Genomic DNA, 27,771 nt, shown 5'->3' on the forward strand with positions numbered 1-27,771 from the left:
AAATGGTGATAATGCCGGTAAAATGAGTCCGGGGTCCAGCACAGAAGGTTACCCAGCATTTGCTCATATTGGGTTGAGGAAAAACACCGGAAAAAACCTCAACCAGGTAACTTACCCCGACTGGGAATTGAACCCGGACCACCTGGTTTCGCGGCCAGACGTGCTGGCCGTTACTCCACAGGTGTGGACGACAATTGATTATGTGTTAATGTATTAAGATGCAGATTTCTGTGAAGAACATTTTTCCTCTAAAAAAAATAAATAAATAAAAAATTGACGACAAAAAAAAATGGCAGGGGAATTAAGGAAATTCCAGTGATTGTGTGAAGAGTCTATTTGAGTTGAAATAATAAAATATAACAAGTTTCTCCGGATTTTCTTCAATTTGATCATAAGTAGAAGCATAAACAGCTATCATTTTTAACTCCTCCATAATGTCATTCCATCTCGACAGATGTAGGTATGTGTTATTAAAATGGAACATTTGTATTTCTATGGGGTTCTGTTTAAATGTTTTACACTGAAGTACAATAAAAAGAGGAAGCAGATGGTCATAGTAAAGTAGAAAAAGAGATGTATAAAGAGGAGGAAAACGAAAGAGAATGGGGGAAACAGAGAGGAGAATTAATAGGCGATGAAAATGAGAGTAAAGGGAGGGTAAATAAAAGAGAAATGAGAAGAATAATGAGGAGGAAGAAGGATGGAGGAACAGGCGAGTGCAACAAAGTGGAAAAAATAGAAATAGAAAAAGAGGATTGGGGGAGGAGGAAAGGATATTCATAAATTTCAGTAAATTTTTTTTTTAAGTAGGTTATTTTACGACAATTTATCAACAGCTTAGGTTATTTAGCGTCTGAATGAGATGAAAGTGATAATGCCAGTGAAATGAGTCCAGGGTCCAGCACCGAAAGTTACCCAGCATTTGCTCATATTGGGTTGAGGGAAAACCCCGGAAAAAACCTCAACCAGGTAACTTCCCCCGACCAGGAATCGAACCCGGGCCAACTGGTATTGCGGCCAGACGTGCTAGCCATTACTCACAGGTGTGGACTTTCAATAAAATCAATCATAATATAAAGTCTACTTAAACTCTTAAATTAAATTGGGTACATTACTTTCAGGATAATAAGCCGTACCTCTTTTGTGTTCAATGCGGAAAATGAAAGTTTATCTTCTTATTTGCATTGTAAATGACTTCATTTACATATGACTTTCAAACGAAGGTTCAAGAGAATGAACTATGAAGGGAACATCATTAACAATGTAAAGGAACTGAACTGTAAAATATGCGCCAAAAAAGAAAAAAAAAGTGACTGTGGATTCAAGGGATAACTGTAACGACGCGAAATGTTTAAGTTCGGGGTGTTTCAAGAAATAACTGATTCTTATTTATATTGTAAATATGATTCAGAGTGAAATAAATTTACTGTAATGCAATTTGTGTGCGGTATTATTATTATTATTACTATTATTTTGCCTTTATTTTTTATTGAATATATACCACATATACAAATATTTACATCTGAATATGTATGATAAGAACTTTCTTGTGTTAAATATTATTAACGTACCTTGTTAACATGTTTCGACCTATTTTTGGTCATCTTCGGAACTGGTCGTTGTTGGTCTTGGCGGCTCTTGTTTCCTGTGAGGGTGCGTTCGTAGTGTAGAGTCAAAGAGTGAATGTGTTTTGAAATTGAGTTGTGTGTTGAGAATATCATTGGGGTGTGTTTTCGTGTGTCTGTACATTTCATATTTTTTTAGCGTGTTGAGTTTCTGGCTTTTTGGTTGGATGTGCAGTATTTCCATGTCTGTGTTGATGTCTCTGTATGTGTGGTTGGCATTTGTGATGTGTTCTGCATATGTGGAGGTGTTTTGTAATTTTGTTATGGCTGTGATGTGTTCTTTGTAACGTGTTTGAAATGATCTGCCTGTCTGTCCTATGTAGAAGTTGTTGCAGGTGTTACACCCACACAGGAAACAAGAGGCGTCAAGACCAACAACAACCAGTTCCGAAGATGACCGAAAATAGGTCGAAACAAGTTAACAAGGTATGTTAATAATATTTAACACAAGAAAGTTCTTATCATACATATTCCGAAGTGATACAGTGTTAAAAGTTGTGTAATCAAGATGTAAAATATTTACAATGGAATTACTGCGTTTCATCTGAATTAGTTTGTTGGAGAGCCGTTAGTATGGATCTATGATAAGAGGAATATAATTCATGTAACAAAGTAAGTCTATCCCTCTACATCAATGTAACAGTTTAATCTGTTGTTAGGCAAGTGACGTCAGAATAGTGCGACGTAATTAATCTGCGTTGCTAAGCAACTGATGTTAGATGTTGAAATTTTCCTTAACTTTTTATTCATTTTATACTCGTGCATAAACATTCAGCTCTCATCTGTTACTAAGCAAAGTGACGTCAAAATAGTGCAACACGTGGAGTGCAACATAATTCACTTGCGTTGCTAAGCAACTGACATTAAATGTTGAAAATTTCCCTAACATTTTATTCATTTGATACTCGAGTATAAACATTTAGCTCTCATCAGTTGCTAAGCAAAGTGACGTCAGAATAATATGACGTAATTCATTTGCACTGCTAAGCAACTGACGTTAAGGTGGATCTACACGGTTCAACTTTTCTTTCAACTTTACACATTCATGAATATACGTTTTAAACTTCATTCTTTATATATTCTTCTCATATTGCATGCGTACACGTATGGGAAATTGAACTGTGTGCCCACACCTGTGGAGTAACGGTTAGCGCGTCTGGCAGTGAAACTAGGTGTCCCGGGTTCGATTCCCAGTCGGGGCAAGTTACCTGGTTGAGGTTTTTTCTGGGGTTTTCCCTCAATCCAATATGAGCAAATGCTGGGTAACTTTCGGTGCTGGACCCTGGACTCATTTCACCGCCATTATCACCATCTCTTTCAGACGCTAAATAACCTGAGATGTTGATAAAGCATCGTAAACTAACCTATTAAAAAAAATTGAACTGTGTAGATGCAGCTTTAGATGTTAAAATTTTCGTTAATATTTCGATACTTGAGCTTAAATGTTTCACATTAAAAAAGAGACACTACTGTCACTTTTATAACACCTATTTGTTAAAATTAGAATTAATAAGGAGGAATTTAATATTGAATAAATTACACAGGTCTCTCACTGTGATTCTTCCTTCAGATTCCCTTATCATCACTTAGTCATCAGCATATAAGAATACAAATTTCATGTCCTCAATTAATTGAAATTCAAATTAACCGTACTTTTTTTCCAATATTAAAATATTCTGCTAGTACATAAATTAAATAATAGTGTATCGAAATTCTAATTTTAATCGCTCTAAGTAAAGTGATTAATGTACATCCTGCTAACTGCATGTTTTTCATTCGAACGTCTTATCTTAATTTTGCTGCAATTATCTACTGAGATATGAACTCCTGAATCCGACACAATCAGTTTATATTTTCAGCACGCGTGCGTTACGTAACAAAATACTTGTTCCTCCTCTACTCCTGCCTCAGAGAGGGGCACAGTTCAAGTCCCAATGACCTCTGGTACCAATTGCACAAAACATGGGGGGCAAAGGTCGGAAATGACCCTGATAATGACATTGCCAACAATATTAATCTATACTAACATATGTATAAATGTGCGTAAGTTTAATTGATAAACGTACGTCATTACACACTGGGAAACCGATACGTTACGACTCAATTTCATGATTGGAATAGTGAATGATATACAGTTAAATTATAATGTGTATCCTCATGTGGAATATTTTAATGGAATTATTTCTTGATATCTTAAGACTAATGCACGGATATACACGTGAGTGTAAATAATGTGTATATGTATGTACATATAGCAATGTTTCAATAAAGGTTTAATTTTAACGCCAAGGTAAAGCTGTTTTAATACAGAATTTAATAGACCTTTTTAACATTACTGAATGTTAATCCTGGAACCAAGATTCCATAATCATTTTTTATTCAGCTTAATATAATTCTTGGTATGTAACACAGTCCTCTATTTGATATACAAATACGAACAAATTGCCACTAGTGTGAATCAGGCTTTTGCTTATGATTGCTCTCAAGTTTCTGCCATAGTTTTTGATGATGTTCCTTTATGCTCATGTAATTGTTCAGTACATAATATACGATTTTCCTTCGGTATTTCTAAAATAAAAAAAAAATATTTTAACACAAATTTAAAACAATATTTGAAAGTGTGTTTTATTCCTTGACATAAAAATCACTCATCATACATTTTGTGATTAATATTGCAACCAGTAGCAGCCTGCGGCAACAAAGGTTGGCAGTTCTGCATGAAAAATAGTGTATTTACCAAACGCATACTGTTTATTGCATAAAAATCGGATAACGCGTGTATAAAAGAAATAATTACAGCTCCTTCTCGAAGTCGACTGTGCACCCGAAATTGTACTCCAACCATCCGTGCGCTACACCTCTCCCACCTGGTACAACTAGTCACGTAGTGGAGATGTGCCCCACATGCTTTTCTAGTTTTCGAAGTCACTCCGGTGTTTGTCAATGTATTTTCTCCTCTAAACAGAATACACGGGTGGGGGAGAAAGCGTTTTCATGAGCGCAGCAAAAAACCAATCGTTTCCATTACACATTTCGGTATTAAAATGACTAGTAGACTACATGATTTCCTCGACTTTTTCCAGAAATTTCAATACTTAAAATTTTGTGTAGGACGTCCTAATTTCTTAAGTTAACGTGCAATTTCTCTTTTAATTTCGAAAAGGATTGGTCGATTAGGTTTTCATTTCATTCATTTTTAATATAAAATATTTCCTCGGACACACTGACTAATCTCATCGCACCACCCACAGTACTATAACACACTGGAACTGTAATGATATACAGTAGTCCAGAAGCCTGTGTGTTCTAACGCAGGTCATAAAGAGATGGGGGTGTTGACGGTTCTTTTGTATATTCGGAGAGAACTGCTTCGGTTGCAGCTCTAATGCAGTCTTATGGGACGGTGAAGAAAACCAGTTTTCTGCTGCTGACTACCCTACGTTGAGCTTCAGGAACTGCCGTTCACAAATCAGAAAAGTACATTACAGCTAAAATTGTCGAGCAGTTCAAGGCTCCTACAGACAGTAAAATCTCGAATCGAAGAAGAATGAATTGGAAAAATAAATTAAACAATGAACTAGATTACATAAAAGCATGTTTTACAATTTTAATTTTTTCAGGTCCATTCAAATGGCGGTACTGCAGCTCTGCAGTTCTTATTGTAGAGCCGCCCCTGATTGCAACTGTTTTCAACCATGTTCAATTTGTCACTAGAACAATGTTTAACAATCTTCAAACGCAATATTATTAAATACTGTAAAACAAAATGGACAATGACTTCATTACATTCTGAGCACGAGATATACACATTTTCTAAGAAAGAGAAACGGTATATATATTTTTATGTAAAACTTCTTACATTTCGATAGGCATATGGGGGTCACCTTGGCAGTCGCGGTGTACGACTTTCTCGTTGCCTGCAATTGTTCACAGTGCCTCATGCTTACTTCGACTAGGGCAGTGAGCAATACATCATTTGAAAGTTAAGGATAAAGAATGAATCATCGAACATTTTTGAAAAGCGCCAAAATGGCGGCCATGTCAAAATCAATTACCTACCATTTTCACTCTCTCACTGTCTAGAATATTTAATATCTCATGAACCATTCAACATAGGCAAACAAACAAATACTCTTTAGAAAGCTCTAACAGAAGGCAAAAATAAAATCTGTGAAGAAATAAAAAAAATCGAATTTTCAAAAAAATATTTCCAAAAAATTGGTGTTATGGCTATTAGTCAAATGGTAACATTTCACTCATAGTTTTCTGCCCAAGGGCAGGTCCTTCACTGCAAACCCAGCATTGTCCACTTCACTCTTTTCCACCTTCCTCTAAGTCTCTGCATGTAAGATCCATATATCTTAATGTTGTTTATCATCAAGTATCTTCTTCTGCCCTGAATGTTTCTCCCGTTCACCATTCCTTCCAGTGCATCCATCAGAAGAAATCTCTTTTCAGCCAATGACGCAGCCAATTTTTTTTTTCTCTTCCTGATCAGTTTCAGCATTATTCTTTCTTCATCCATTCTTTCTAACATCTAGCGTAGCTTCATTTCTTATTCTGTCTGTCCATTTCACATGATGCATTCTTCTCCGTATCCACATTTCAAATGCTTCCAGTCATTTCTCTTCACTTAGTCATAATATCCATGAGCCCTCAATCTTCCAATCAACTTTCTCTCATGTTCTGTGCATACATAATAATTCAACATTCAACAAATGCATTTCCATCCCAAATGAAAGTAGAATGGTTATTTTCTTGATATAAGTGAGCCTGTGAGAATTTTCAATCATGTTTATCGCACATTAATTTTAGTGTTATTGTCAGCACATTTCGAACTGGTGTATCGAAGTCAAGCAATGGACTATATTTGCCATGCATGCTTACACCATTCCTGGACCATTCTTCAACTAAAGTCAGCTGGTACAGCCAGGATTACCAGTGCTTCAGTTCAGTGACTCGTGCATAGTTTGTATGTGACCTTGATTCGCTAGTTCGAAATGCGCTGAGTATAGTATTCTATGTACTGGTAAAGTAAATACTTTATGCATTTTTTTTCTGTGCATGATCATAACATTCTGTAGCACCCTGTAGGCCCACTGTCTTTGTAATATAGGCACCCAGAAGCATGTAAGCTGTTAATTTCATTGTTGAAATCGGTAAACAAACATGGCATCCCACCGAAACACGAGATTCGGTTTCTGTTCAGTTTTAGTCTTTATTGAGCTTTTCTATTGAAGTCTTACAGGAAGTGTAACAGATTAACCATAATGACGTGTTAGTGTTAAAGGATGACATTTCTTGTAATATATAATGTTCGGAGTTGTAAACCTAAAAGAAAAACATTTAAATGCAGCTAGAACTAGAGTTTATATTTTGGATGCTCTGATGCTACACGAAGGTTTAAATCAGTGATCGCCAAAAGCTGTGTCACGACACATGCCCCTGCCTCCACTCAAGCGTGACCATGGCATCATACCCCCACCCTCTGTTTACAGCCTTCACTTCGATATAGCCAAAGTAAAGACATTCATCAGCAGTGGACTTACACATGTAATGTTACCAAGTGTGTAGGATAATATGTTTCAATGTCTTTTCGAAAACAGATAATGAGTAAAAAGTTAATTTTAAGGAACATGGGAGGAAAAGTATTTATTTTGTGCAGATGGCAAAAATATGAGATACTTAATTTGTTGTAAAATTTTCAATGAAGTATAAAAGAACAATTCTTCTGGTTATGAAGACTACCACGCCCTTACCTGTAAGTTGAATATTTCATTAATAAACAAACAATAAAAACTATCGGCTTCTATGTCTTAATCGGAGTAAAATACTTCCACGTTTTTTTCGATGTATGTAGTGTAATTTGAATATTTCATTAATAAATAAACAATAAAAAGTATCCGCTTCTATGTCTTAATCGGAGTAAAATACTTCCACGTTTTTTTCGACGTATGTAGTGTAATTTGAATATTTCATAAATAAATAAACAATAAAAAGTATCGGCTTCTATGTCTTAATCGGAGTAAAATACTTCCACGTTTTTTCGACGTATGTAGTGTAATTTGAATATTTCATTAATAAATAAACAATAAAAAGTATCAGCTTCTATGTCTTAATCGGAGTAAAATACTTCCACGTTTTTTTCGACGTATGTAGTGTAATTTGAATATTTCATTAATAAACAAACAATAAAAAAAACCGCTTCTATGTCTTAATCGGAGTAAAATACTTCCACGTTTTTTTCGACGTATGTAGTGTAATTTGAATATTTCATTAATAAACAAACAATAAAAAAAACAGCTTCTATGTCTTAATCGGAGTAAAATACTTCCACGTTTTTTTCGACGTATGTAGTGTAATTTGAATATTTCATTAATAAACAAACAATAAAAAAAACAGCTTCTATGTCTTAATCGGAGTAAAATACTTCCACGTTTTTTTCGACGTATGTAGTGTAATTTGAATATTTCATTAATAAACAAACAATAAAAAAAACAGCTTCTATGTCTTAATCGGAGTAAAATACTTCCACGTTTTTTTCGACGTATGTAGTGTATTTTGAATATTTCATTAATAAACAAACAATAAAAAAAACAGCTTCTATGTCTTAATCGGAGTAAAATACTTCCACGTTTTTTTCGACGTATGTAGTGTAATTTGAATATTTCATTAATAAACAAACAATAAAAAAAACAGCTTCTATGTCTTAATCGGAGTAAAATACTTCCACGTTTTTTTCGACGTATGTAGTGTAATTTGAATATTTCATTAATAAACAAACAATAAAAAAAACAGCTTCTATGTCTTAATCGGAGTAAAATACTTCCACGTTTTTTTCGACGTATGTAGTGTAATTTGAATATTTCATTAATAAACAAACAATAAAAAAAACAGCTTCTATGTCTTAATCGGAGTAAAATACTTCCACGTTTTTTTCGACGTATGTAGTGTAATTTGAATATTTCATTAATAAATAAACAATAAAAAGTATCGGCTTCTATGTCTTAATCGGAGTAAAATACTTCCACGTTTTTTTCGACGTATGTAGTGTAATTTGAATATTTCATTAATAAACAAACAATAAAAAAAACAGCTTCTATGTCTTAATCGGAGTAAAATACTTCCACGTTTTTTTCGACGTATGTAGTGTAATTTGAATATTTCATTAATAAACAAACAATAAAAAAAAACAGCTTCTATGTCTTAATCGGAGTAAAATACTTCCACGTTTTTTTCGACGTATGTAGTGTAATTTGAATATTTCATTAATAAACAAACAATAAAAAAAACAGCTTCTATGTCTTAATCGGAGTAAAATACTTCCACGTTTTTTTCGACGTATGTAGTGTAATTTGAATATTTCATTAATAAACAAACAATAAAAAAAACAGCTTCTATGTCTTAATCGGAGTAAAATAGTTCCACGTTTTTTTCGACGTATGTAGTGTAATTTGAATATTTCATTAATAAATAAACAATAAAAAGTATCGGCTTCTATGTCTTAATCGGAGTAAAATACTTCCACGTTTTTTTCGACGTATGTAGTGTAATTTGAATATTTCATTAATAAATAAACAATAAAAAGTATCGGCTTCTATGTCTTAATCGGAGTAAAATACTTCCACGTTTTTTTGAAGTATGTAGTGTAATTTACAACTTCACGACCAGCTTGGTACGTTTTTCTAATATGGTAAATAAGAAAATAAATTTATTTTATTTTATTAATAATACAAAAATAATGAATAGGATGATAAAAATTTAACATGGAAAAAAGTGTGTATAGTTAATAAGTAGAAGAATATTATATTGCTTTTATTTTTTGGTCACAGTCCATCTCTGCACTGTTATTCACTGCATTACCTGAGGAGATACCCACTCCACCCTTCTCCCTGCGATAGTGGTGTGCGGGTTGCATTTCTATTACGTCACAATTTCGTGGTGTTTGGCAACCACTGGTTTAAATTATAGTAGTTCATGACTTGTTTCAATAACTGTCACACTTTGGTGGAAACAAAGTTTTACCACAGTCTAGTATATAGTCACGAAACTTGAGTTAATGGAGGTACTAGGAACAATAATGTACCGGTACTATTTCACATTGTATGTGATGAGGCAATAGTAGCAATCCTAGTGGTTAGCAACTATCTATGGATGCATGTTCCCTACATATTGAGCTTCGTGACTGTATATACTAGAATGTGGTTTTACTCTATTTGGCTTAACTGTCACAAAGGATGCAGAACTCCCACGTTATTCCTTGACACTATTTAAATATGTAAATTTGGCTAGTCTAGTATTGTGTACAGGTTTAGCTTGTGCTGTTATTTAACATTCAACGTTATTATTAAACTGTAACTCAACTTTGTACTTTTGAAACCCATTTCAAAAGCTATACCATAGTATAGTACGCAGCCCTATTATGGCAGGTCATGGGGGAAGTTACTAAATTATTTTACGCCTTTAAAAATACTATGACTTCCGTGTGGCATATTATACATGACTGAACACTGTTACGTGTTCAAGGTAGTTCTTATCTGAGCTGAATCACAATGGGGACGTAATAAAAAAACGTGATAAGACACAAAGGCTTGAGTTTACCCCACAGTTACACACTAATGAACATTATGTTCCTTGTATGAAATCAAGTGGATTTGCATAAAATATAGCTGTGTTGACCATCTACAAGAGGACAGTTTTGCTGTACATAGACACGAACACAAAAAAATCAGTGGCTTTGTTTTGGAGCAAAGAACCATTGTGTTTTTTTATATAAATAAACATATAATAATTTTTAGTAAATAATTAATGTAATTCGTGTGCATCATTTCTGAAGACGGCCATTCCTAAAAGTAGATTTTTAATGCCAGCAAGAGTACTAAAAATTGACTATTATACAGTAGTGTGCGAAAAATACTTTTAACACCGATTTTCAACTGTTGCATCGATTGTCAATTGTTTCCCACCAGGTGTAACATGTCACCAAACGATCAAGAAAGTGATTAAAATAATGCCAGGACTACTTTTATGAGCCTACAATACAAGTTAAACGAGAATTATTAAGGTGTTTGGATTGATAGTGGGAGCATGCGGCACTATACCACACTATTTTGTTAAAATTTGGAAAAGTCTCGGACTCTCCATTAACAAAATTAAAAGCATTGTAATTTGAGGGTCCTTGCATATACAGGGTGGAAGTGAAATAGCCTTGCAGATTTCCAGAAAGAATAGCTCATGTTATATGTAACAAAAAAACTATAATATATTCGTGGAAAGTTCATTTTTTTTTTCAGAAAAACAAAATCCCCCTCCCCCCAATGTTTAACAATCTCTTATTCGGTAACTATTATGAGTAGCACCATGATTTTTGTTGATATCGATAGGAAATGTAATAAAGAATAATTTATCCCTTTGGTGTATTTCAATAACGTACACGATTTTCGTGTAACTTTAATTTAAAAAGACCATAGATTCAAACTACTGCACAAAGCAAACGTGTGGCAATGTCTTGGCAGCTTACATACGGAGACTCAGCGAGTTCGTTGACCTCTTACATCTGTATACGAGTAGAGTGTTTTAGCGACGATGTTACTGGACTGCAAAACTTCAAACTCTGTTCATTTACATGTACCCTATGGTCTCTTTCCCGCGCCGTGGCATCACGGTCTAAGGCATCCTGCCTAGGATTCACATTACGGAATGCGCACTGGTTCGAGGCCTCATGAGGGAAGAAATTTTCTCATGAAATTTCGGCTAGTGTATGGGACCGATGCCCACCCAGCATCGTGATGCACTTGGGGAGCTACGATAGGTAGCGAAATCCGGTTGCGAATACTAGCTATAACGGCTGGGGGGATCATCGTGCTAACCACACGATACCTTCATTCTGGTTGGATGATCGTCCACCTCTGCTTCGGCATGTGGGCGTGAGGCCAGCAGCCGGTTGGTCAGTCTAGGCCCTTCACAGGCTGTAGTGCCACGGATTATTATTATTACTATCGTCTCTTTCAATCTGCAAGGTTATTTCACTTCCACCCTGTATTAAAAATAATTTATATAATAAATTTTAGAGGTAGCACTTATACGTTATTTTGATCTCTAACTTCAAATTAATTTAGTTTTTTTTTTCAACATTTATTTATGTACAGTATACTTAGATCCTAAGTTATTATTACATTTATTATTGTATTTTTGTTTATTTTGTCATTTTCGGCAACCTATAAATTCAGGAGGTTTTATAATAAACTACCTGGTTAAGAAACGTATACAAATTAAATAAATTGTTTCAAGAAATAATTTAATGATGGCCAGAGCTTTAAAAATTTGCACAGTTAAGAATAATTAAATGTACAGTAATTAAAAAAAAAGGGGGAGGTACCCAGGTTTAAACTATGGATCTCTCAGCTTGCAGTCCAATGCTCTACAACTATGCTATCCCACTGTCTGCTTTTAACGTGATAAAAGTTTTACTATTACTATGAGCAGGAATACAGCAGTGGAGAAGTCGGGGGAAATTGCCTCTATACCAGCATGGACAAACAGCAGTCTAAATTTAAAAAAAAAGAAAACAGTGTATGACACAAATGTTAAAAATTATTTTATTTTGTTTACTTACGCTCGGCCTATGGGCCTTGTTTCACAAACATCCCTACTCACAAAATAAATGCTATTTTTAACACTTGTACTGGAAATAACTATTTAGCAGCATCCCAATATGCTCCCTAATAAGGAATTAATAAAGCAGCATCGAAAACTGGAGGTTGCTTTTCATTGCTTAAAGGGTCAGAAGCACAAGAAGACAAATGAGAAGAAAGAAAGAAAGAAAGAAAGAAAGGAAGAAAGAAAAGAATGGAAAGAAAGAAAGGAAGAAAGAAAAGGAAGAAAAGAAAGGAAGGAAGAAAGAAAGAAAGGAAAGAAAGAAAAGAAAAAGGAAGGAAGGAAGAAAGAAAGAAAAGAAGGACGGAAGGAAGAAAGAAAGAAAGAAAGGAAAGAAAGAAAAGAAAAAAGAAAGAAAGGAAGGAAGGAAGAAAGAAAAGAAAGGAAAGAAAGAAAGGAAGAAAGAAAAGAAAGGAAGAAAGAAAAGGAAGAAAAGAAAGGAAGAAAGGAATGAAAGGAAAGAAAGAAAGAAAGAAAGAAAGAAAGAAAGAAAGAAAGAAAGAAAGAAAGGAAGGAAGAAAGAAAAGAAAGAAAGGAAGAAAGAAAAGGAAAGGAAGAAAGAAAGAAAGAAAAGGAAGAAAGAAAAGGGAGAAAGAAAAGAAAGAAACAAAGGAAGGAAGAAAGGAAAGAAAGAAAGGAAGAAAGAAAAGAAAGGAAAGAAAGGAAGAAAGGAAAGGAAGAAAGAAAAGAAAGGAAAGAAAGGAATAAAGAAAAGAGAGAAAGAAAGGAAGGAAGAAAGAAAAGAAAGGAAAGAAAGGAAGGAAAGAAAGGAAGAAAGGAAAGAAAGAAAAGAAAGGAATAAAGAAAAGAAAGAAAGGAAGAAAGAAAAGAAAGGAAGGAAAGAAAGGAAGAAAGAAAATAAAGGAAGAAAGAAAAGAAAGGAAGAAAGAAAGAAAGGAAGAAAGAAAAGAAAGGAATGAAAGAAAGAAAGAAAAGAAAGGAAAGGAAGAAAGAAAAGGGAGAAAGAAAAGAAAGAAAGGAAGGAAGAAAGAAAGGAAAGAAAGAAAGGAAGAAAGAAAAGAAAGGAAAAAAGGAAGAAAAGGGAGAAAGAAAAGAAAGAAAGGAAGAAAGGAAAGAAGAAAGAAAGAAAGGAAGAAAGAAAAGAAAGGAAGAAAGGAAAGAAAGAAAGAAAGGAAGAAAGAAAAGAAAGGAAGAAAGAAAAGAAAGGAAAGAAAGGAAGAAAGAAAAGAAAGGAAAGGAAAGAAAGAGTTTATAAATTTTGATTCAGTACATAAGTAATGAGTTACTGGACAACCTTTAAAACGTACATAAATAAAATCTAATCAGTTATTGATATAGTAAACGAACTCTCAAATATCCACTCTGAAGTACTTTAATACAGATAAAGCAGCCGATCTTGGACAAACAAGGAGCAGATCTGAATGGGGATCAGGAAACAAACTCTCACGATTCTTATTACTCCATATGGTAGTTTTATCTTAAAGTCGTTATTTTAATTAATTTCAAACACTTAAAACTTGTCAGGATTCAGATTGCATTTACTATGAGGTGTAAGGGTCTTATGTACTTCAGCTTGTTGGCTTTTTGTACATCCCTGAATAGCTAAAGATATGCACATATGGCGTGAAATGTAATGCAGACAGTGGTGAGTGACAAAGTCTGTGATGTAAGGTACACAATGCTATTTCCAGTTGTAATCTCTTTGCATTTTTGCAACTCACAGTCAATTGATATTAGAGGAGAAAAATTCGCTCTGGCGCCAGGAATCGAACCCGGGTCCTTGGTTCTACGTACCAAGAGCTCTAACCACTGAGCTATGCCGAAGTTCAATCCACAGCACATGATCGAATCCCACTCCTCCAGTGTTTTTCCCTTTGTGGCCTGACTCCAAGTTCGACATGTATGTTGTTGTTGTTTTCTAATGCCTGGCGTTTGACAATAAAGTCATTTGACCTCTTGCACTCCAATATTTTTCAAAGATATTATCATGGCCAGCCACTGAAGCACAGATTTTGAGGTGTTCCGAATCCATTTCTTGGTTTGAGTTGCACAATGGACAGTTAGGGGACTGATATATTCCAATTCTATGCAGGTGTTTGGCCAAACAATCATGGCCTGTTGCCAATCTAAATGATTTTCGTGGTAAATCGGGAATCAACTGTGGATTTTGATGCAGAGAGTTCCATTTTTTTCCCTTGGGATTGAGTTATCAAATTTTGTTTGTTGAAGTCTAAGTATGTAGATTTAATAAATCTCTTCACAGAGTAATACATAGATTTAGTAACAGGTCTGTAAGTAGCAGTGCTGCCCTTCTTGCTAAAGCATCCACATTCTCGTTTCCCAGGATTCCACAATGGGATGGTATCCATTGGAATACAATTCTTTTATTGAGTGATATTAATTGAGAGAGCATTTTAGTTATTTCTGCTGTTTGAGATGAAGGTGTGTGTTTAGAGACTATTGATAGAATAGCTGCTTTGGAGTCTGACAATATAACTGCATTCTTAAATTTATTGATGTGGCACTGAAGATTCCCGAGACTTTCACTTATTGCAATGATTTCTCCATCAAAATTGTTGTTCCATATCCAAGTGATCTATAAAGTGAGAAGAGACAGCACGTAACACCTGCACCGGCACCTTGTTCTCTGGAGATCAAGGATGCGTCGGTGTATAAATGAAGCCAGTTTTGTGACATTACAATATACGAAACAATTTGGAAAGTACGAAAATAGATTACTACAAAACAAATCCATCAAATTACTCATCACCACCTCGCAAGTGTAGTGGAAGGAAGGAAGGAAGGGGGAGGGAGGGAGGCAGAGAGAGCGAGTGTGTGTGTGTGTGTGTGTGTGTGTGTGAGGGGGGGCACATGCCAAGCAATTCAAAATCATAGGCATGGAATGCCTTTCCGCAGTAATGTGCTTCTTCACGACAATGCCTGCCCTCACACTGCTGCTGCAGCCAGAGATTTGCTGGAACAATTTCCATGGGAACTTTTTGATCATCCACTCTTTAGTCTGGACCTTGCTCCTAGTGACTTTCACATTTTCACGAAGCTCAAAGAGTTTCTGGGCGGAAAATGTTTTGAAAGTGATGAAGAGTTGAAGAAATGCAGTGAACAACTGACTTAAAAGACTGGCGGCAACAGAAATTCTAAATCTCGTGGATAGATATGACAAATGCTTACAACTTACTTACTTACAAATGGCTTTTAAGGAACCCGAAGGTTCATTGCCGCCCTCACATAAGCCCGCCATCGGTCCCTATCCTGTGCAAGATTAAGCCAGTCTCTATCATCATACCCCACCTCCCTCAAATCCATTTTAATATTATCCTCCCATCTACGTCTCGGCCTCCCTAAAGGTCTTTTTCCCTCCGGTCTCCCAACTAACACTCTATATGCATTTCTGGATTCGCCTATACGTGCTACATGCCCTGCTCATCTCAAACGTCTGGATTTAATGTTCCTAATTATGTCAGGTGAAGAATACAATGCGTGCAGTTCTGTGTTGTGTAACTTTCTCCATTCTCCTGTAACTTCATCCCGCTTAGCCCCAAATATTTTCCTAAGCACCTTATTCTCAAACACCCTTAACCTATGTTCCTCTCTCAGAGTGAGAGTCCAAGTTTCACAGCCATATAGAAGAACCGGTAATATAACTGTTTTATAAATTCTAACTTTCAGATTTTTGGACAGCAGACTGGATGATAAGAGCTTCTCAACCAAATAATAACACGCATTTCCCATATTTATTCTGCGTTTAATTTCCTCCCGAGTGTCATTTATATTTGTTACTGTTGCTCCAAGATATTTGAATTTTTCCACCTCTTCGAAGGATAAATCTCCAATATTTATATTTCCATTTCGTACAATATTCCCGTCACGAGACATAATCATATACTTTGTCTTTTCGGGATTTACTTCCAAACCGATCGCTTTACTTGCTTCAAGTAAAATTTCCGTGTTTTCCCTAATCGTTTGTGTATTTTCTCCTAACATATTCACGTCATCCGCATAGACAAGAAGCTGATGTAGCCCGTTCAATTCCAAACCCTGCCTGTTATCCTGAACTTTCCGAATGGCATATTCTGAAGCGAAGTTAAAAAGTAAAGGTGATAGTGCATCTCCCTGCTTTAGCCCGCTGTGAATTGGAAAAGGATCAGATAGAAACTGACCTATACGGACTCTGCTGTATGTTTCACTGAGACACATTTTAATTAATCGAAAAATGCTTAAATAACGAAAGTGATTATGTGGAGAAATAAAGTAGGCTTAAAATTTTTAAGTGACATGTTTTTGGTTAATATATTTTTTTAAATTTATTAAAGCTAAACAGTCGTTACTTCCTGGATTACCCTCGTAACATATATTAAATTACCGTTTTGATGATTTTACTGTCTATTTTCGTAATTTTTTTTTTCGAGGGTGGTCTTCAATTAGAGATGTGTACACATATGGAGACTGGGAATGTTTGATGTGCAGATGTTTGCCAAAAGTTATTTACATGAACAAAGTAGAAATAAGCTTACTACTAAATTTAACAACGATGTATCTGGATAATGGGTATTAAGGGCTTGGATCGCACCAGAAAGAAAGAATTTTTAGTACCAGTGGAGATTACTGTCGAAAGGGGTCATATTTCGACATAAACAATCGTGGTTTACATTTAAATGGTGATCCATTCGCTCGTGATGTGTGATGTGGACAAAATATTGCAGTACATCCATTCATTACTATGTACAACAGGTGAACTGTTCTATATTATTCTGTGGAAAGTTTTGGGTACGGAAAGTAAAACCACGTGCTTATTACTCTATACTATTCGTAGTGTGCAATTGTTACACAAAGAGTGTTCCTCCTTTCATCTAATTCTGTAGAATTACCAATATTTGTGTATACTTTTAATGTAATTTCATTATTACCAGTGGCGTAGCGTCAATGTAAGCTAAAAATCTTAGCTTCCCCAGTTAATAATGATTTCATAATAAACCTGCAGTTTATGGAGAAAATTATTTATCAATTTTAATAGAATTTATATTTACGCTTTAAATGTTGTGATGCGGCAGCTCAGGATGATTTGTGATGCAGCAGTAAACAAGAAGCCTGCACACACCAGCTTCCAAGCAGACCGGTTTCTTCTGTGTAATCCACCCCGCAGATTTTCCATCCCTTTCTGACTAAACTACCGGTACCCTAGTCACAAGGCTCGCAAGAAGCTAGCTTTAACATTTAAAATAAGTAGTTTCCGAGCTATCCCTTTTCGTCAGTTGTGTTCAGTTGAAGTGTTAGTGTGCATTGTGGCTGATATAATAAATAATGAGCGAAATAACAGTTCCTGACACTAATTTACTTGATTTTTTAGAACAATTGTATTATCAAGACTGACTTACGAACAAAAGTGTGATTTAAAAAACAAATGACCGACTCCCTTGCTGTCAATGAAGGACACAACCAAAAGACAGACGCATACTTACGTAATGATGCTGATATTGTGATTTCTCTAAGTATGACAGGGAGTGAGCTAATGTTATACGTATACGTGTCTATTTGTTAGAGATATGTGTAAACCGTGAAATCATATTTTACTACGTATCATTTGAGGTCATGCCTTATTGATGTTACTTACAATGTTCCAACCAATCTTCGACTGCTGACTTGAAATTGACTACTATTTATTTAAGACTGTATTTTTGTAATACGTTTTCTCATATTGCATGAAAGACAACTTTAGTTAGCTTCCCCTGCTCAAAATTTCATGCTACGCCACTGATTATTACCCTTCATATGCTATCGTACCCAACAGTTATTATTAATGAGCTCAAAACGCATGAGAGTTTGTAAGAAATAATTTAGAAAAGTTATTATTATTATTTTTGCATAATGACGGGTCATTCATCATTCACCCATATGAAGGCAGTTATGTACATAAACAAAATCGTGGGTTACAGATTTCGAAATTTCATCAAGTTTAAGAAATCCTGACTTAATCATGGCAGCCCTATTATATGTCTCACTCTTATAACATGTTCAGAGAACAAATTTACTCACTCATAACTTCCAAGGTTATATTGTAAGTATAAACTTGCAAGCACTGAATCAAGAGAAAGACCAATAAAGTTTAGAAAAGAAAAACATTTACACTTGACACGAAACTAGAACTCGTGCTCGTCAATATTATTAAAGAAATAAGAGGGGTGAAAATGACGTACGTAACTTTACACAAGCAACGGATCTTAGAACATGATGAAAAAACTTCAATTCTAGTCTAACAATTTTACAATGCACACTTCGTCACTACAACAGGTAACAAGAAATTAATATAAAACGAAAAACATAAACCTACAAATTAGGCTATTCAAAGATAATTATGACGTATTCGTCGGTGTTCGATTGGTCCAACAGCTACTACAAGTAGGCATAGATGTCGAAAAATGAAACGTCACAGCTGTTCCATAATAATAATAATTTGGTAAGAGGAATAACTGTCATTAAATTATTCAACTTTCTATTCTTAACACAATTACACATAAATTTTCTATTTAAAACTGTAATATTGTCAACACTATTCAAATAAATGTACGACTTATGGGTACCTACTAGAAAGATGAATGTATGTAGCCTACCTGGGTGACCACAGAGGAGCCAATTCTCATCTTATTATTCCATTGCCCAAGCTGATTTACGGTTGGAGAGGCTGAAGTAACAGACTCGGGTAAAGCTGGAAAAACTTCATCATATGTGTAGGTTGGGGGCTCGTAAGCGGCTTCCTCCTCCATCACTGCTTGCTGCATTTTAGGGATGTCCTGATTCGCGCCAAGTCGTTACAGTAACACTATATCAAAATAAACAAGTGACATATTATAAACATTATAATAAATAGTTTTAATTTGTCGCACATGTATGTGTTCTAGCCTCCCTTATGGCACTGTATTATAGCCTCAACATAAGACGTAATTTTACTTAATTTGAATTGAAATCAATTGTTATTTCATAAGCTTATTTAATAACACGCCATAAACAATAATGTTCAACTGTAATTATTGTAAACGAATGTGCTAATGCTTATGTTTGGCAGTCGACGTGTCACGGTCAGTGGGTTGAATCCCACATTGACGTGGATCGTACTTACTGTACTGTAATCCAGATAATCCGTCCTAGTTACTCCTTAATCGCATCCCTTTCTCCAGTTCGACCCGGCGTTCACCTGAAATTAGAAGTAAGACATTTAAACATAGAAAACATCTTGATATTTTATGGAATAATTCACAAATACACACGCACTCCAAGACGTACCGACGTCCAACTACAAAATGAACCGGCTTCTTGCGCATGCGCTCATGACGATGTGATATCAATGAAATGATGTCAAGGATGGATTTAAAACTTATATCAAAAGTTTAAAAGCGAAAGTGCATAGGATATATATTGAGTGCTAATTAATTGGAATAATTTACTTTTAAATTTATATAAATTAAAGGAAGTCTGGTTATAATTATATAATTTCCGTATCTCCGCGGAAGGATACAAAATTACCACTTCCTATGTAGTCCATTTGCTGACTCCGAGAGGTCCATACAAAAAAATAGAGAAATCGGAGAGATCCGTGCGATTTCCAGATGTTTTGGCGCACTTTGTAAAATTGAATTTGTTGATAATCTAATGGCATTCTACAAGTTATTGTTGCAAATCACCCTCCTTAGTACAAAGAAAATATAAAGGGATGCTCTTTTTGTATAGATGATCGTTCAAAACTTTGAAAATTCATTTTCATTTCTTTTCATTTACTGTATTCCATAGATCTTACATTAGAATTGAACTTTAAGATGTGGAACAAGTCAAAATTTTACATTACAATTTTTTGGCGCGATGTAATGAGATGAGGCCGAGGCATTTTCCTTACGTTTGGGGAAAACCTGGGAAAAAACCCAACCAGGTAATCAGATCAAACGGGGATGAAGTGAGGTGTGGCCCATAGACCACCCGGTAAATAGAAATATTGAAGGACCTTAAAAATCAAGAGGACTTATATATATATATATATATATATATATATATATATATATATATATAGTCCTCTTGTTTAAAAATCATGAAGTGTCCGCCGTTATTTTGGTGTAACTGGTTATGATACGGTAAGGGTAAGCGCCTGTAAAAGTAATGCCACAATAATGCGATGCAAATGTCACAATGAAAGTTCTTCCACAGTCTACTATATACAGTCACGAAGCTTGAGTTTTGAGGGTGCTAGAAACAATAGACTATGACGGTACTATTTTGCATTGCCTGTAATGAGGCGATATTAGCGAGCCTAGTGGTGAACAACTATCTAATGTTTCCATATTTACTACGTATTGAGCTTCGCGACTGTATATACTAAACTGTGGTTCTTCCTCATTCCCCAAAATATATATGTATTGACTTAGCGCAAAACTTGGCCACTTTGTCAACGCTAGGAGTTCCTTTGCTCAAGCAACCATATCCTAATAAAGTGATAAATACTTTCAGAACACAAGAAAGACTGAGAGAGAAAGAAGTAGGAAATTAAATTAGAAATGTGCAAAGTTTGGAGCCCTCCCGTAAGGTTTCTTTTTTACTTTATGATACCGGTACTTCTTCCTCTCTTTGACCAATAATTTTCCTTTTCATTAATATCGCAAAACCGCAATTTATCGTAGAATAATCCCTGATCAGGGGTATGATTTACTTGTCGCCACGATCATTATCTCCAATAACAATCTGCAGTGTCAAATTGTGAAAGTACGCCATCTAGTCTCACAAAATTGAACTATTACAAACATAACTTGAGCACAAAAAATTAAAATCGAGATCATTCTATTTTCTAAGAGGGAAATTCAAATTCATGTTTATCATTGCTAGTTTCTGAGACAAACAGTATTTGTTTCGTAGAGCGGAATGCAAGAGTATTAACGATTTCCAATGTTAGGAATGCCACTTCCTCTCTTCCACATGCCCTACATGTCTTGCGCCTGAACATATTTCTGAAACAGGAGTGGAAAAGACGTACAAATGATTTCATGGAAAGACACAACCTCTCAATTGATATTACTGGGGCGTTCTATCTGTATAAAGTACCGGTACACTTCTCAATACTTCCATTTATATTTGGCTTACAAGTTTTTACGAGCATCTTTCACTCCAACCCAGCATTCTTCAATCTTTCCTATTTCTTTACGATTAAGTAAATAAAATTAAAGGCATCAAGGTTGTAGATAAAATCCATACAATTACTTTTAAAAAATCACGAAATAAAAACCAGTCATCTGGCAGTTATCGGTACATAGACTATTACTTATAAAGACTATAAAATCGATATTATTTCTGCTGAACATTCTCACCTTACAATTTCTTACGATATGCTTTCTCAGTACTTCTACGTATATGCTGCATTAACAGGGACGAAGTAAGAATAGTGTGGACCCCTGGCGAAAGCAATAATTGGATCACTGAAATAAAATATATGAGGCTATGAAATGCAAAACTCGCCTTATCCAGGTAAAGTGATTCGTCAGAAACAGGAAAAACCGTTATGGATATGGACAGTTTTGCATTTGATAGTCGTTTTCTGAGCTCTATGGAAGAGGAATTAGACAAGAATTGCACAAACCGACTATGTCAGTGGATAGAGAGCTGCAAGAAGTACAACATCCCATATGTAACTCATTTTTTTTTTTTAAGTTTTGGGTAAGGCGAGTTTTACACTTGATAGCCTCAGATAATAATAATAATAATAATAATAATAATAATAAACTCCTCCGTTTGATGTTGAACACAGGGACGAATTTCACTCAGTCACATATTTATTAACACTCTTTCCTTAAATACTAAACTCTATACTCTAGAACAAAATCGTAAATTGTGTCTTCAAATCTAAATTTCATGTTCAATACACATCATACTTAAATTATTTAAGCGAGGTTGTGCCATGTAATTTATTAATGAAATTCATCTTTTCTTAATTTTAACTTACAAAATTAATGTTTTGCAGATGAGCGCAGAAATGTCATTTATATTATAATTTCAAATATTACGTTCTTTTGAAATAGTTTCAGAATTTTCTTAATACTTTCTTCTCGTTCTTTAACACTCTTTCACTTAGTCTTAGTGCAATCACTTTCAAAATGCCTCATTACTGAAGTTATATTAACAGAAGTCTGTTAAAATATAAAATTTAATTTAGTAACTTAACGGACTCACTGGATATTGTGTAGAATAAAAAATTCGAAGGTTAAATACTTCAACTGACATTATTATTATTATTATTATTATTATTATTTTGAGGCCTCTGGTAGCCACAGAGTTCGCTAGGCTCGCCAACTCTCTCTATTTGAAGTCTCTGGTTTGTGCATTTTTTTTTCTCTTCGAGCATTTTCCTCCCATTTTTTTTGCATAATATGAAAATCTGTTTCAAAATTTAATTTTTCCTTGACTCGAGATGACTTATAGGATGCATTAAAATCTGCAGTCGGAGTAGAAAGTAACGCCAGATATGCTTCAGCCCTTACCAGTTTAAAATCAATCAAAGTTAATGTTACAAATTTGGGGGGAGGGGGGGAACTGGTGAATTTTGTTCTAAGCATACCAGGTAGTAATACCATACAGATAATGTATTTTCTCTCATGAACAATGAGTGAACAGATGTTCGAAACAGTAGCATGACATATCTAATCGAATGATTACTGCATATTGCAGTAAACTGCAACTAGTCATGCAGAGAATTTTTAAAATTTGTTAAAATGTAATGAAAAACTTTTATGTGCCGCAAAATCTGTGAATTTAAGATCAACTGTCAAAGTGTAGAATAAAACTGTATTTTACTAACTTAACTGAATAATTTGTCAATTCTGTGTGAAATTTTGTCGATTTTTTTGACTCTTGTATTTAATAAAAACAAAAAAGTTTGCATAAGTTTCGCTCATGTGTTAAAACAATACTGTGCTTTAATTTATATATTATACAAAACCATAGGTGTTTCAGTTGCTCATAGTTGAAATCAGTTAGTGCAAAATAAATTATTACCTTATTATGCATCAACGCTTAAATATTGCTATTCAACACAGAAATGCAATGAGCGTTTTGGGTACTCTTCCAGAGTCCAGCCCTTTGGACGAACTTTTTCTCCTGTAAAATTTATTATCTTTATGTAGCCTAAATGTTTATATTTAGTTTTTATATATGTGTATATTTTAACCGTGAAAATATTGTTAATCAAATCATTTTTTTTTTTTCATAAGTGTATATTATTTTTTGGAGTGTTATTGTATATGCAAACGCATTATTAATTTGGTTATAACTTTTATATCACCTTTATAAAGGTAAACACGCTTTGAAATATTTAAGTGGTTATATACACCTATTTATTGTAATAAATATTAACATTCAATTATTACCTTATTGGTTTTTTATAAGTTGTCCCAGATGACAAATATTCAAAACAGGAAAGGGGAGAGGAAAAGTTTTCAATAGACCAGAATCAAAAGCTTTTCCATGTTGAACATTCATGTCTACATTACATTCTAATGAGACATTCCCTTTGTGATGGTCCAAACCCGAGATGTGTATAATAAATACTTTTCAAGGGATACATATATTTTTAAAACCTTTCATCCAGACATCCAGTACGTACCTTAGAACTCGTGGTTTTATAGACTGCTCAGTCCACACCTGTGGAGTAACGGTCAGCACATCTGGCCACAAACCCAGGTGGCCCGGGTTCGAATCCTGGTCGGGAAAAGTTACCTGGTTGAAGTTTTTTCTGGGGTTTTCCCTCAACCCAACACGAGCAAATGCTGGGTAACTTTCGGTGCTGGACCCCGGACTCATTTCACCGGCATTATCACCTTCATTTCATTCAGACGCTAAATAACCTAGATGTTGATACAGCGTCGTAAAATAACCCAATAAAATAAAAAAAAATAGACTGCTTCATCTGCAGTTTCAGATATGTACCGTACTTCATTAAAATTCTCCCAATCTTCTTCAGCATTTTTTGCGATACTTTTGTAAGGCTGCAGATAAGAGGGGAGAGAACTATTTCAAAGTAAAAAGTGGGGATACATACCTTGTTACATAAAGCTGCTATATTAGAAACCTAAGTTAATTGTGATGTTGTGGAAATATATAACACAATTTTCATTTTAATAGAAAATAAGTCATTGTCAGTTTTCAGCAGAAGATTTTTCAAATTTGTATATATGAACAGAAAGGGGATCACTATGATGGAGTACAAGCATCAACTTACCCTCCAACTAGACACATTTCTAACCACACTGGCCACAATAAGGATCGCTGGGTATCCAGATTTCAAGCAGACAACCCCACTCATCCCTTCATGCGTTGCCAATTTACATTCAGAGAATGCTATGAAATGAAGATTAGAGAATAATGCTGATTCCTAATGTGTGGAAAAGAAAGAACCCCGAGAAAAAAAAACAGCTGCAATCTTGTCCACCATATATGTCAGAATGGATTTTTCAATCAAAAGTAATAGATCTAACTGGGACTCGAATATGGACAAAGGCCTAGACCACTCAGCCAAGAAGCAGAATATGTGTGTATTTCAGTTTGTCACCACATAAATGAATTAAAAGTGTTAGTATATCCAGTTCTGTGGAAATGGAAGCATTTTACTATCTTTGTCTGTTGATGTTCATGAACAGGACCAATAACGCTTCGTAAAAAAAAAAAAGGTGCAATTTTATTGATTTTTTAAAATCACACTAAAATAAATGGTATCATGATTAGGGTCAGGGAGTTCATGCATTGGCATATATTTTTCCACTGGCTGTAATTAATTTCTGATTAAATATCTTCACGAATCAACAAAATTTAAGCTTATCAAATCAAATTTTATGTTTAATACTTTTGCATATTTTGGCTTTTTTTTTTATAAATGCATAATATTTCATGATACAGTGAAACCTGTTCAAGACGGAAGTGACTTGGTCCTAATTTTTTTTCCGTTGTGGACAGGTTTCCGTATTATTCAGGTGTGACATTAAAATGGAATATTTTGTCATTCATATACATGAAAAACAAAATGGCATGCCGCAAACTGCAAGAAGTACAAAGTATTCCGTTTAACACCATTCACATTAAATCAGTATTCTGTTGCTTATTATGTTGGTGAATCATCTTGATTAAAATCTCATTTTCTGTATAAATATTATCGTAACTCACTCATTAGTCATTAAACATTACTAAAGTTTACTAATCTCATTCTATTTAGTATCTAACACTATACTCTAATACTGTACTGCATATCACTGCACATTATTAATTAATTGGACTAGGAGCCATCTATTAGAAGCCTTGAATTCTGGTTTATTTAATTTCTTTCCCTGTTCAATAGCTTGCTTTGCAGAATAGATCCAGAAATTGGCTTGTTCTTTGAAAGGTCATGAAGAACCCACTCCGACAACAGTTCATTTATTTCCACATAAACAGTTGCTTTCTGGTTCCTTTTGTGCCACCAATATTGGCCGCACGCCACTCACTCATTATGATCTTTTTTTTTTAAGTGTCACACCTGAGTTTTCCACAACTGTACTTCTATATTATTTCACATAGACTTTGTTTCTAATTTTCCTTTATCTCGATAACTTTTACTTCATCACTTAATGTTAATGCCACATTTTATGCAACTTTTTTTTTTTACCTGGAAATCACTACGCTTGCTCTCTGTTTAGCTACGACAGTACACAGGTGTGAAGCATTGAAAATCTTTGAAGGGACTCCTCTGCCTAGTCAACAGAGTAATAAAATTTATGACCGACAGACCAACACACCCTCGTACCCTCTAGAATTTTGCAAAGAAAACTTGTTTTTATCTTAGTGACATACATATTTCGTATATTCCTTGAAATTACACGCTATTTCAAAAAATAGTTACAAAATATAATATGTCCAAAATATTGTTTCCGTTTTGAACAGTAGGAGACAGTTTCCATTTCCGCGTTGGACAGTTTCCGTTTTATTCAGGAAAAATTACACATAATACATACAAATTTTGCCGGGACCAATAAATTGTTCCGAAATAGACAGGATTCCGGATTATTCAGGTTCCGATTTGAACAGGTTTCACTGTATTTATATTATTGTGACATATTTTCGCGTTTAAGCTCATTGAAGCAGATTTTATGTTGCATAAAAATGCATAGTTTAGATTTTAAAAATAAAATCATAATATTCTATTATGAACATTGGTATTGAGTAAAATTATTATAATTATAAAAAAGTATTGAAAGTTTCACAGCACACCTAGTGAATCTCACAGCAGAATAGAGTGCCACACTCAACAATTTATGTACGATAAGTTTAACCTCATTTAGTTTGACTTATAATGTTATTACACTTATTATTTATTAGTTATATCACAGTCTAGTATATAGTCACGAAGCTTGAGTTTATGAGGGTACTAGGAACAATAGACTGTGCAGGTACTATTTCGCATTGTCTGTAATGAGGTGATAGTAGCAATCCTAGTGGTTAGCAACTATCTATGGATGCATATTTACTACATATTAAGCTTCGTGAATGTATATACTAGACTGTGGTTATATCAAGAAATATAGAATTTTATTAGTGCATATTTACTGGCATATTTTAAGATTTTTAAAGGCATACTTGTATGCATGTAGGTTTTTAGAGCATGAACTTCCTGGCTGTAGTAATGACTTTTTAAAATTATACACTTTACGAGTTTGGTACCATATATATATATTTTAACATGTATATTGATGAACTATTAAGTTATCTAAATCAAATAACGACTTCACTGTTATGACGCAAATAATGTTGAAACTAGTTAACCAGGTAAAATAACACCATGATTCAAAATGTTAATACAGTGAAATCGTTATTTAAGTAACTCAATAGTTCATCAGTGATTATGTAAGTGTTAAAAGAAAGTATTCAAGAATAAAGAATATACCATTGATATTCAAAAACTGTGGTCACAATTTCTGTTAATATTGTGATGTCAGTAAATACAGAGGGCCTTGGGTGTTTGAAATTATGATGTTAAAATAGTAGTAGTTTCAAATCCAGCCAGTCACTAGACTTTTACGAGAATATTCGCAGCAGCCATAAGCCATATTATGAGGGCCAAATAATAAGCCACTTGGGGTTATATTTTTGGTCCAGGGTAAATACTCTTCTTAATACCAGTATTATAAGAGCCACACACAATGTCCTGTCATGTTGGCGACATTGTGTACTTGGTTGCCATTGTAACGGCACAGTTCAACACGTTCACACCAATTCTGCAGTTCAGCCCATTTCTTTTTTGCAAATGACAATATTACTTCTTTATACCTTGTGTTTTATAAATCTCTGAAGAGCATAAACTAACAGAAGTGTCAGAAAATATTACATATAAATTCTTTTTTCTTTTTTATTCAATGGCGGGGACTTAACTTTGCATAATTCACCTTGTTCCCATCTATAAGCGATACACCAAAGCTGCAGTTCTTTTCTTTGCCATTGGTACATCATGGGAGGCGAACAA

General features: G+C 34.5%; 1 protein-coding gene across 1 annotated transcript in view; it reads right to left on the reverse strand.

The window, feature by feature from the left end:
• The window catches only part of Dp1 (satellite-binding protein 1 Dp1), a 94,739-nt gene extending 75,121 nt beyond the window's left edge, over positions 1 to 19,618 (reverse strand). The window contains exons 1-3 of the mRNA XM_069827444.1: positions 19,539 to 19,618; positions 19,375 to 19,449; positions 18,869 to 19,077 (exon numbers count right to left, since the gene is read on the reverse strand). Coding sequence (XP_069683545.1) covers positions 18,869 to 19,036 — 168 coding nt within the window. The 5' untranslated portion in view covers positions 19,037 to 19,077; positions 19,375 to 19,449; positions 19,539 to 19,618. The remainder of the gene's footprint in view (positions 1 to 18,868; positions 19,078 to 19,374; positions 19,450 to 19,538) is intronic.
• Between the last annotated feature and the right edge of the window lie 8,153 nt (positions 19,619 to 27,771).

The sequence above is a fragment of the Periplaneta americana genome, chromosome 6 (genome assembly GCF_040183065.1).
Source record: "Periplaneta americana isolate PAMFEO1 chromosome 6, P.americana_PAMFEO1_priV1, whole genome shotgun sequence".
In the NCBI taxonomy this organism is placed as follows: domain Eukaryota; kingdom Metazoa; phylum Arthropoda; class Insecta; order Blattodea; family Blattidae; genus Periplaneta; species Periplaneta americana.